Below are 12,376 nucleotides of genomic sequence, written 5' to 3' on the forward strand. Positions count from 1 at the left end.
AAAGTAATTTAAGCTTGGAGCTTTGCTCAGATAAAGGCTGGCTGTGCAGTAGCTCTTGAAACATCAGTTTCAGGCTTTATATTTAATCTAAATATGGCAAAATTCACAGTTCCTAGACTGCTTGAGTGCCTGTGCAGATGGAGGTGTTTGGCTGCTTGGACAACATTTGTGTATTGCAGTGGGAACCATTGCATGAGGTTAATTGTAAAAATCAAAGTGTTCTTAGACTGTTCTGCAAAAGCCGGTTAATGTGAGATCCCAGTTTGGCCATTATTTGGGAGTCTGGGTGGTAGCAGTTCTAGTTATTAAACTTTAAAATTGAGGGTTGAGGAAGAGAAATAGATAGCACTGATATTACATGTGAATTTCTTGGCTCAGCATCTGTTTCTGATGATGCTGATGAGGAGGAAGAGAGAAAAGCTTGGTGTGGCATTGTATTTTCAAGCTTTAGGTCGAACCTAACCTTTATTGAATATTGAATTCTCTGTTACTGTGGGGTGAAGGCTGCAAACTTGGCCACACTCTAGGAAAAAAAGTTCACCTGAAAAATATTGTTGTGAAAATACACATTGAGTAGCCCAAGTGAAAATTAAATATTATGCTCTTGTGTACCTATACATATGGGCAGAGTAGATAATAATGTCTTGAAAATAGAAACTTAACCTTTTTCATTTCCTTGTGGTATAGGTTCACTGCCAAGAAACAATGGTTCTGTTTTTATTGCTTGCTTTACATTACCATTTTTTTTAAAGTTGCATTTGGCTTTGCATAGAGATTCGTGATCTGACTGCTCTCATTCGAAGAAATGTCAGAGTTCAGTGGATTTTGAAGTTGTAGTTTAAAAAGGCTGCCAGGTACTGTCTTCCCATCAGAATTCATTGATGAGATTCCATTTGGGCTTTTAGTTATGAAAGTCAAGTTTTGGACTCTAGAGAAGCACATTTTCATCTCTCACTTTTGGGCAAACAAAAAAAAATACAATTAAATTCATTCCTCCTCTACATAATGCTTCATATAGGTGCTCATTCTAAAGTGTTGTAGTTTCAGAACTGATCTTGTTTTTCCTGTAATACAAAGTCTACCAGAAATGTAGAAAGTAGACAGAAGGGGAGGGAGAGTTGAGTTTCTTCCTTACAATATATTCTTTAATTGTTATATTATCCTTATTATTAATAATATTATATTTTGATTATACTTACAGTATCATTTTAAGGCACTTTTCATCAGCTTAAATGGTATAGTGTGAATTGTTGATTAACTTTCTTTGTCACTCAGCATTTCCACAGCTGAAACTTTTTCCCTCTCAACTTCTTAATTTTCTTTCTTCTGCAGTTCTTCTTTTAGCTACATGTTGTTATTTCATTTCCTTTGGTTTCCTCCTGAACCAGGGAAATTGGGTAGCTGAGGAAGAGAGTTCATAAAGACAGACAGACGTTTATAAAAATAAGACAAGGCTATTTCCAAGAGGCAAAAGTGTGTTTCTAGGGCCTGGGAAGGAGGCTGAAGCTACTTGTTCATTCTTTTCAGTATGTAATTTTGTCAGAGTTGTAAAAATGGGTAGGCTGTTAACACTTACCAAGAGTTTTTTAATGTATCTTTTTGGTAATAACTTTGTTGGCTAATAGTTTTCCCTCAGTTTAGGTTTGTGTGTTTATTTACTTATTTATTTTTGGTAGGTGACAACTGGCATTTGAGAAGGCTTGACTGGTGCTACGAAGCAGGGGAAGCATTAAGTCAGGAAGTAAGTGGACCCTCTTTTTGACTTGAATCACACAATATGTAGTTTGTTCCATTTTTCTCTTGAGACTTTTCCTGAAGAAAACCACAGTAAAGCAAATCTGTGGAATTTTTTGTGAATGATACATTACTAGGCACACTGTTTTATTTTTGCATGGCCTTGTGAAGACACTGTTGGCTATGGTTAAAAGGTGAATCTTAAGCACCTGCCGCCTATTTTCAGGGACTGTTATTAAGCCATGTCCACATAAGTTTTACTAAAGTCTAGGCTTAGCATGCGTTAAAGACATTCAGATCTACCAGTGATAAGTATGAGGTATTAATCGGTAAAATACGGAGATGCAAAGGAAGTAGATGGCTCAGTGGGATGTTCCAGAAAGATTCTTAAAGCGCAGACTTATGCGGATGGAATACTTATGTGCTGTTGCAAAGTTGTCTCCAAGTGCTGGATGTTATGTGGGTATTTGTGTGCTGTTCTGTGGAAAAGCAAAACACCGTGGACTTTCGATATGCGTGGCATAAAAAAAGCCCTTCATGCTTCAGGAAACAAAGCACAAGGATTTGCAGGCTTACAAGTATACTGTGCTTTCTCTTTCTCTAGAATGCCACTTTGAAGGAGCTTAACGTTTGCAGAGGGGATACTTTGGTTGTAACTGAAGGAAAGCTTCCACCAAAGGTAAAATTAGGGGGATTGTTTATGTTCTTTTATCAATTGACTTTTCTGGAGACTTGAATATGATAACGTTTTCTTTTTTTTCCTCTTGCTTATTTCAGAATTTTTCAACTGAAATATTTTTAGTCAGAAATATAATGAATAAAGATTTACAGTTTTGTACTTTAACATTTATAATATAAGAATATTATAAATAGTCTCTCTGTATTATTCTTTCTACTTCTGTAGCAGAAGTCTTGCCCGTTGCAGCTTCCTAGCCTAAATGCATCTTAGAATATGTTAAGGTTACAAATCTGGAGGAAATCATTATTTCTGTCAAGGAAGATGAGCAATAACCAGTGCACAGAAGTAGGAGCCTTCCTGAAGGCACAGCCCTTATGTCTTCACAAAATAGTAAATGTAGAGGAGCTTTGCTGTTTGCCTTTTAGGTCAGGTTTTGTACTGAGGATCATATTTGAAAATGAAGGGCTCTTCCTGTAGGCTAGGCTGTCTTGACAGCAATGACCATACAAATAGAAGGGCTCTGTGCTAGCAAACCTCAAGCGATATCGGGCATTGTAAGTCAAAACAAAAGGCTAAAACACTTTGCAAGAAGCAGCAGGCAGGCAATGCAGCTCTCAGCAAGTTTATGGTGAATAAAGCTTCATACAGGACAGATTTGGATGTTTTTGGTAGCCTTGTTCTCAAAAAATTGTAGGATAAGAGCTTACTGCAGCAGTGGAATGAGTGATAATAGACCTGCATGTGAAAGAAAGAAATACAGTCTATTCTGCTCAGAAGAGGAGAGAGACATCAACTTAAGTGTCCTTTCCATGCAGAGCAGGTGAGGAAAAACTCTGGAGAGCTTCTGAAGTGAGAAAATACCGTTGTAATTGGTGAACTTAAATGAATACAGCCTCTTCTGTCAAGTTCGTATCTATGTCCAAATCTCCAGGAAATAAAGTCACTCAGTTGCATCTGTAGTGTCAGATGCTATGACAGCAAAACAGGATGGTGATCCTATGCTACATAAGGCCAGATTTTTTCACTCAGTGATCCATGTCGAAGTAGGAATTTGGAATAGCTCATGTGGAATCCTAGATGAGCGCAGGTGCCTTTACAAAAGCTCAGACTTGAACAAATCTCATCCGTTCTTCCTGAGATGGAAGCTGAACCTTGTTTGTTATCTGCCTTGGAACACATAGGCTACCAGGTACTTTCTGTTCGCTTTTCAGGGGTTCCTGAAAATACCCATCTGGTGGTACAAGCCTTTAAATCGTATGGAACATCAAGAGAATGCACGAGACCAAGTGAATGGCGTGACCTGCAAGATGGAGGCTTTGCAGGTGTCCCCAGCAGGAGGTGAGCTTGATCAGTTTATGAAAGGAAACATATGGGCTGGTTGCCTGATAGCACTGAGGGCCTTGAGTCAAAACCAGAGCCCTTTGGTTTTGACCCAAAGGCTTAAAATTCTCCTGAAACCTGTGATTAGCTATACAAGTCTCAGCAAGCTTATTGTGAAAGGAGCCACTTAAGAGATGGTTGTAAGTATATTACTAGGGCAGAAATGCTAGAAGGGACTGTTCTTATGCTCCTTAGCTATATTTGGTCAAGGGTGAAGATCTTCACTGAATTTTGAAGCAGAAGCAGTTATCTTTCAGCAAACAAAATAGCTACTCCATACTTTGAGTGGCAGTATTGTAGGAGACCTTCTCAAAGAACTTATGAATGATTGGCTTCAAATGCCAGACTGCTAACACTATATTTAACTCACTTGAGGCTAAATTGCTTTATGAGAAGCTATCAAATGAGTGATGAGTAAATGTAGTGTGACTCTCCAGGACACTACATACAAGTATTTTGATTTGTGTTTCTTGTTCTAAAAGTCAAATCCAAATCAAAAGCGAGTGAGGGTAGGAAAATGAAGTGCGGATTGAGAAGGAAGAGGAAAATGAAGTGAGGACAACTTCCAATTGGAAAAAGGGGATCAAAGCAGTGCTCTTTTATACAAGAAAATAAAATTTTTCCTTTGCTGTTGAGCTGTGTCGCACAGCAGAACCCTTTCCTTTTAGAAGGATTTTTGGTTTTGCATTTCTCTCCTTTCTCTCAAGCTTTGTCCGACTTCTCTGATGACTTCAGTAGTGTAGATAAGAGTAGGTTAACTTTCCTTGCAACGCACTCTACATTTCAAGTCATAAACAGTAATTAATACTCTTTATGAATTCCTATAACTGGTTATATTTTTAAAATTTGCCATATAGAATCAGTTTAAACTTTGGCAGTTAACAGAAGGTATTTTATCGACTGTATATAATGTTTCCTTAACTGTCCTCAAAAAAAGTCTATATCACGTCCCTTCTAAATTAAATGAAATCTCTGCTCAAAGTGACTGTTTTCTCTTAGGACAATAAACACAATCATATTGACTCTTCTCTCCATCTCTCTCTGTCTCTTGCTCTGTCTGTCTGTCTGTCTCTCTCTCTTTCTTGGTGTCTCTTTCTCCCCCCAGAATGTGTCCAAACAGACATGGATCTGTGTTACGCTGGCAGTATAGAAATATCAGGAGAAGCTTCTTTGGAAGATTTGAAGATTCAGGTTAGATGTTCTCGCGTGTTCTAAATGTACATCAACACTGATTGATTGAGCTATATTAATACATATTTTTTATTTCCTTTTCCCTTGTCTCCAGTATGTTCTGATATGGCATTTGCTTATATGCCATGTTCAGTGGTAAGTACCAAGAGGCAATTTGAGCATGTAGCTCAGATATTTCCTTAGTATGTTCCCTGCAGTTGCCATTCTACCTGTCGCGTGTCCCCAGCTGCAAAAGCCTTGTTGCACTTCATCTGAAACTTTGGCTTACAGCTGTATTTTTATTTCACAATGTAAAAATGATGAATGAGAGGAACACACCTATACAAGCACTTCCTAAAGAGCCACTTGCCATTTCCACATCATTCCTGTATTAGATTTTTTGTGTGTTTTCGTATGTTGAACCTAACAAATGAGGAGTTGCTTTAGATGCAGAGGAGGTCATATTTGTCATTTGTGAAAGTGTGGCTTAGTTTCCTTAGCCAGAAACTAAGGTGCCTTTTTATGTCTTTTTAAGGAGAAAAGTGTGATTCAACACACTTACAAAAAACTGAAGAAACACAAAAACAACCAACTACCAAACAACTCTGTTGTAAAGTTCTTCCACTGTTTAGCTGGTTGGTTGTTCTAATTAAATTGCGTTATTATCTCTTCCAGTTCTGATCCATACCAAAACTTGCTGGTTTGGGTGAGACTTCTGTTTCTCAGCCAAACTGCTGCTGTGAAATACTGTGACCGTTTGCATCTTGTGAACATGGAAGTTTATCTTAGCATGAAAATAATATTGCTTGGTTGGTTAAAGGAGCTTGCTCAGCACTTGGCTAGAGATTGTGGTAATGATTTTGTTAGCCTCATTCTTCCAGTTATAAAAATTCTGGTTAAAAAAGGAAATTCATGACTTTAGAGACCTATGTTAAATTGAGAAATGCTGGGAGGGAGTGAAGTCCAGCTTGCTTTGAGGTTGAAAAAAGAATCTGTCCATCATAGCCACTACTTGTAAGCTGTAAGCAACCATTGGTGCAGGATAAGTCTAAATACCCTGCCCTATTTCTAATTGTTTCAATATTGCACTGAGAAGCAGTCAAGTGATTTTTCATCTCTCCAAGCAGACTGGCTGCTGAAGTTATTGAAGAGATGTTTGGTTTTTCAGGCCATGACTTTGCCATGTTGCCAGGAGCAGATTGTTCCACTACCTGCGTTTCTCAGAGCCTGGACAGTGGAAAGTAAGCGCCCAGGCAAGCTTTTACGAAACAACAAGCAGCAACTCAAGTAGGTTTCTTATTGAACACTCAGGTAACGTAGCAACAGACTGATGGTTTACTGGGCTGTGACATGGATTGGTGGAGAAACAAAATCAGTTCAGTCAAATGTCAACAGAAAGCTCTTTTCTGCTTGTTTCAATTTTTGTGAGTTGAGCACCTGTTGTAACTCAACTGCTGTGGAAGGGAGAGGTGGGAGCATAAATAGATCATATTGTGCTTATTCGGCTAAGCTTTATTTTAAGTGGTTTTGAATGCAATTTATATACCTTCCTGAGTTTTAGTTTTGGTTCCAATAACCTCTTGCTTTAGTTTTGCGGATAATCAAATGTAGAATACATGACTGAAAATGTGTGTATAATCTTTTTGTTATCAGTGAATATAAGCTGGGCGCCAGAGTGGAAATCTGCATAGAACCTCTGCAAAAAGAAGAGAATTTGGGGTAAATCCTCAAGATACTTAATGCTTGTTGGTGTATGTTTTGAGATGAGACTTAAGCTAGCAGCTTTTAACTTAAATACTTTCTGTAGGGATTACAGATACCAGTATTTTGTGCAAGAATACTTTGGAGTTTTCATTTTCTGGTGGTAGAGTCTTGTTTTAGAAATGAGGGGGAGGGAGAGGAGGAATAGCGATCTGCAATTCTGAAAGAATGGTTCACAAAAACTATTTATCTTCCTTTTCCTCCTGACAGCCCCCATGAACTGTTGCTTCGAGTACAGATGGGCATACCAGGGCAGAGGGACTACTACCACTCCACAGATTTAGTCTGGGATATCTCCAAAGAATGCACAGCCTGGGCACTGAGGCAAAGAGTTGCTTCTCACTGTTGTCTCCCTGTAGATAAAATTGAAATAGCCAAATACTTCCCTGAAAAATTTGAGTGGCTGCTGATATCTAGCTGGGTAAGATCTGGAATGACTGAGTCACAGAACTGTTTTGAGAAAGGTGTGTGTTGGTTTGTGCTGCAGTTTTTGAGTGTATGTATTTGAGTGCACAGCCTTATTTTCCTGCAACATAAACTGTGAGGTGAATTTGGAAAGTGGTGGAGGTGGTTTATTTCCTCAGGGATCTGCTTAGGTCTTTTTGAAATCATAGTGAAGACAATAGGTTTTTGATTGCTTCTTCAGTTAAAGTAAAAATTCAGGTAAAAATCTTTTGGGGAAGAGAGCAGTTTTGGTTAGCAGAGAATAAGCCATTTCTCCATCCCGTCTCTTCTTATACTAATAAAATTGCTTATACAGGTTGAAAAGTTAGTTGCAGGTCATGAGCATGGAATCATTTGCTATGGAGATGTATGTATTTCATTGAATATTTCAATCTATAGCTATAGAAGTTAGGTAACAGACATAATGGAGATCTGCAGAGGTAACACAGAATGAAAGCATTTCTCTGCTATACAGGGCATTTTGTGGTCAAGGGTCACTGTTATCTGGTCATGAAGTGTCATTTGCTATGGTTAATATAGGGAACTGGAAGGGAAGGAGACAAATAAGTGTTTTTTGTCTTGTTTTGCTTAAGTGAGCCGCAGGACAAAAAAGGCTGCTGACAAAAGTGGATATTTAATTTTCTTTACAATAAGCCTCTCTGATTATGGAAGAATAGCTAATGGGAACCCTGCACATTTAGAAGGAATTGTCAGCAAATATCCATTTAAGCAGCTTTCTGAAATCTGCTCTGTATGAGTCTTCTGCTTTGATTTTATTCAGACTCAACAAATTTCAAAGAAGAAACGGAAGAAAAAACAGGAGAGTTTACAGTCAGCACCTTATCACCTGAGAGATGGAGACATCATAGGAGTGAAGGTAAATGAACTTTGCTTTAATTACTGGATTAGGTTGAGGCATACCTTCCCTCTGCAGTGTCTTCATTTCTTCCTTGTTTTTCTGCATCCTGCTACATCTGTATGAAAGTGCTGATACATGGATCTGGACAACACACTGTATGGACAGGGGAAATCTGTTGCTACTGATGCTTTTTGTCCTTTTTCTCCTGTTCTTAACCAGCCTGATGGAAATGTCATGCTTTCACCCTTATATGCTGCTGCAAACACTAGAGGGCAATACTTAGAGGCTCTTGTGCAACTCTCTCTTAGCCAGTGCAAAGTCAGTGTTTGGTCTGTGCTCAAACGCTATCCAGAGGAAACTGGATTTTTCTTGCCCTTCTTTTATGAACTGTTTTTTTACAAGTGAGAATAAAATCCAAGAACAATGTCCATTAAAATAATATTCTAAATTTAAATCCACAGCGTTTTCCAAAGAATTATTACAGATCTGTGTAAATATTAAAAAAAAAAGAAGAAGAAGAAGAAGAAAGAATTACCCAGCAGCATTTTGAGCTCTGAATTGTCAGTCAGGCTGATCTACGAGACTTCTGAGAGAACATTTAAAAGCAATGCAGGACACTTTAAAGCAATACAGGAAAAGTACAGCATCCTATTCTGATGCATTAAGCTATCAAGTAATATCTCTGATGCCAGGTCATTGTTAAATACAGAAACTAAAAAGAAGAGTCATAAGGATGTTTTTTGGGGTTTTTTTTGGTTTTGTTTTTTTTTGCTTTTTTAATATTTCGCACATAGTTACCTGAATTTAATTGCTTTAAAACTAGTTAGAAAAGTGCTCTGATAGTGAATTATTTAAACTGAGCTACGTGAGGCACGTTTTTTGGCAGATGAAAGTAATAAGCTAATGCATTCGATCCCTTTTGACAACAGAATCTTCTCCTTGATGACACAAAGGACTTCAGCACAGTGAGAGATGATATTGGAAAGGAGAAGCAGAGGCAGCTTGCATTAGAAAAAAAGAAAAGGTATTGAGTGTTTACATTTACTTTTCTTTTGAAATATTCAAGGTGTTTTTTGCTGCCTTTCACACTAACTTGTTACCTGGATAACTCTTTAGCACAGTGATAGCAAGATGCTCCTTGAGCCCACAATCCTAGTAGTGCTAAAGGAAGTGCTCAAGTTGATTACAAGCAATTCAAAAACTTCCTGTTTTAAGTAAGTGCCACGTTCCTACACTGAGCCTCAGTTTTTGCCTTGCAGCACACTAAGTTTGGCACTGTCTCTGGAGATGAAAAATGAACTCTTTGTCTCTACAGGCTTTGTATAGGTTGTAAGTGGGAGCTTGCAAAGCCGTTCTTACCCCTAAGTAGAACTCAGGTTTCAGTCCAACTGGTGCATGCCACTATTGGTGCTTAGGCTTAACCCCAATACTAGGCATCTTTATTTATTTCTTTATTTTTTTAATAGCCGACAAGCTGAACGTTTACAGAACCACATTTTTTCTGAGGAAAAAGTGAATATTAAGCACCGTAAACCAGAAGTGGCTCTTTCAATCAATGTTGGAGTTTTCAGATAGCACCGGGCAGATGATTTCTTGACCAGACCGTACTGCCGATAAACTAAATTGGAATGGAGTACCTCAACTGGACCAGTGAGAGGGATGGTCTTCCCTGAAGTGTCTTCAAGAATCACCGAGGCAGACTGGATATAGGATTCAGGATGACTCTGGTTTTCTTTTAATCTCTCTTGGTGAAGTGCTTTAGCATCCCTCTATCCACGTGGTACTTACTCTCAGGCTAGGTAAATGCACTTTATCCATGAGAAAACTGATTAATATATTGTGTAACCTTTCAGTGACTGTTTTGTAATCACTCTAAGTGTTTTTTTTAATCAGAAAAACTGGCATCTTGCACCATCACTACAGAGTTTGCTAGGGTTTTTTAATGCAGTCATAAACCCCTTTTTTAAGAAATTACTGTTCCATCTCTCATCACTGAAATCACTAGTGATACCAGAATTTGATTTTCTGTCTGATATATAAATCTAAGTCAGTAGTAACTTGAATCAGATTTCAGACGTGAAAGAAATGTGGAAATCTCTGGACAAAGTATGCTAAATTTACTCCAGAAAGGAGCAAGTTCAAAATCTGTCAAGCTCTAAAACCTGAAGACCTATAATTTTCTGATATGGAACAACAGTGTAGTAGCTTTGGATTTCAAAGTTGCCAGTGCTTTTTCGTTGTCCTCAAGCTTTATTAACGAACAAAAAGGGCAGAAAAATTTGGCAGATCTGATGGTTAGTCTTAGGTGGGTTTTATTTTACTCAGGAAAAAGGCTTGTATTTATTTTCAGTACTCTTATTCAGAGGCTTTTCCTTCACTTTGCATTTGTTCGGCTGTTTTAGTATCCTTTGATACATTTGAGAAAGAGCAAGAAAATGCTTATCTTGATGTTGATTTACAGCCTCCATAATAGAAGGGATGTGTGTCGTTGAATGTCAGCTGAACTGAGTATCAAAGATTCTTGTGTATTGAGTAAAACGTTTACCGAATGGCTGTAAGATTGGATCTCAAGACTGAGAACACATGTAAGTATCTGATGAAAGACCATATTTTGTTACTTAGGCTAGGAATCAGGCTTTACTAAAATTTGATGTTTCTATCACCTTTATTTAAACATTTCAAATATTTACAACACTTAAACGGTATTCCCCCACCGTACATGATTAGCCATAAGTTAATTTCCCATCAGGTTCATAATTTTCTTTGAGTACAAATAGTACTGACAAGTCAACCAAAACTCTTAATGGAGTTATTTGCTTATAATCAGACTTTAAATGTATTTTCAATGATAAGGTGAAAAAGGAAAGGTAGAAGATAACACACAAGCTGTTCTGTGAGGCAGTAAAGTGCTGATGGCATGTAATGTGTTTGCCTGCTGGAAACCTGCAGAAATTGATTCCCGGGTCAAATGAAGTCTGTTATCAAATACACAACAAAGCTGTGTTGAACTGCACTGGCTGGCAAACCTATTTTGAAATGAGTAAGGCAGTGTTCAAATAAGACTTTTGAAACATAGGTTGAAGTACCTTTAATAACGAGTGAACAAAATACGTGCAACTCTTGAGGCCTATAGTAAATGGTTTCATGTATGTGTAGAAGTTTTTGTTGTAGAAAGTGCCAATACAGCAGACTACAAAAATTTTGGCTGATGTGGGAAGATCCTCTGATTTAACTTTTACAGTTTAAAAACATTCTGCTATTTTGGACAGATTCAAAACAAATCTCAGCTATGAGCAAAAAAAAAAAAAGAAAAAGTCAAAGCATCTTCTCATCTTTGAAGCCTGTGAACAGTAATTATTTTACATACTTTTTAAATTCAGCAAGTTGCTTCTGTGCTTTCCTAGACTGATACAGCCAAAAAGGGGATATTATCATTTCCTAGCTCTTTAGGTCTTAGATTTTACTTGAATAATGCAATCCTAGTTTTATGGATGGATTTTTTTTTGATTGAGGTGAGGGCAGCCATTTTCTTTCCCTACCTGACTTACTTTGCATAGCCTTCTTCCATTTTAATAGGAGTTCTTGTGAGCCACAGGCTTACAGAAATTATCGCACATGCAGATTACCAAGGTAAATAAGGAATCTTTGCATTTGCAAATTATTCCATTGCATTGCACCTACTTTGCTGTCACTTTAACTCCTCAAATCCTGTTCTAGACAGCTGTACTGAGCTTGACTTTTTTTTTTCCCCACCTATGTTTTAATAACTCTGCTTTGTTCCTGCAAACATGAAGTTAGGAGAAATTTAAATACAGATTACAAGTACTAAAGTGGGGATTTTAGTATGTGCCTTTGAAGTGTGATGTAGCAGTGCCTGCACCGAACCAATATTGAATTATTTCTAATGTTGGCTCAAAATGCATATTTTTTTCTTAGAATTATTGTGGACCATTCCACAATGAAAGAGTTTGTTAAAAATGGGGGGAGAGGGAATACCTTTTTAAGATGAAGTCTTTCTGATTCCACAGTTTATCATGGTTATATTCCGAGGCCTAGAAAAGCTTTCATCTTTATTTTTCAAGTGTACTTCAAAAAATAAAGAGTCATTTATATATGTCTATTTGATTGGTCTGTATATATATATATGACATATGTTGATTGGGAATGGGGTAGATTATTTTCTAACACTGGACAGGGCACAACCTCGATTGTACTTTGATTTTTTCATACCTGTTCCTAGCATCCTCATCTGTGTGAGAAGTTCCCCAGACCTGGCTGGGCTTGCACTGTTGTCCCAGAGACTGAAGTTCAGTAGGAGGAGTAGGACTTTGATGCGAGTTGAAGTGATT

The 12,376-nt window shown here is 37.7% G+C and overlaps 1 protein-coding gene across 6 annotated transcripts in view; it reads left to right on the forward strand.

Moving 5' to 3' along the window:
* The window catches only part of USP40 (ubiquitin specific peptidase 40), a 39,399-nt gene extending 27,252 nt beyond the window's left edge, over positions 1–12,147 (forward strand). For 5 of the 6 annotated variants that reach the window (XM_064515472.1, XM_026105983.2, XM_026105981.2 and 2 more), the window contains exons 23-32: positions 1,677–1,741; positions 2,339–2,413; positions 3,625–3,751; positions 4,899–4,984; positions 6,132–6,250; positions 6,617–6,682; positions 6,935–7,145; positions 7,950–8,045; positions 8,957–9,051; positions 9,494–12,147. In XM_064515472.1, coding sequence (XP_064371542.1) covers positions 1,677–1,741; positions 2,339–2,413; positions 3,625–3,751; positions 4,899–4,984; positions 6,132–6,250; positions 6,617–6,682; positions 6,935–7,145; positions 7,950–8,045; positions 8,957–9,051; positions 9,494–9,602 — 1,049 coding nt within the window. In that variant the 3' untranslated portion in view covers positions 9,603–12,147. Of the gene's footprint in view, positions 1–1,676; positions 1,742–2,338; positions 2,414–3,624; positions 3,752–4,898; positions 4,985–5,078; positions 5,120–6,131; positions 6,251–6,616; positions 6,683–6,934; positions 7,146–7,949; positions 8,046–8,956; positions 9,052–9,493 lie in introns of those variants that run through there. The other variant, XM_064515474.1, reaches the window with a different exon arrangement.
* The last annotated feature ends 229 nt before the right edge of the window (positions 12,148–12,376 follow it).

This window comes from Dromaius novaehollandiae, chromosome 7 (genome assembly GCF_036370855.1).
Source record: "Dromaius novaehollandiae isolate bDroNov1 chromosome 7, bDroNov1.hap1, whole genome shotgun sequence".
NCBI lineage: Eukaryota > Metazoa > Chordata > Aves > Casuariiformes > Dromaiidae > Dromaius > Dromaius novaehollandiae.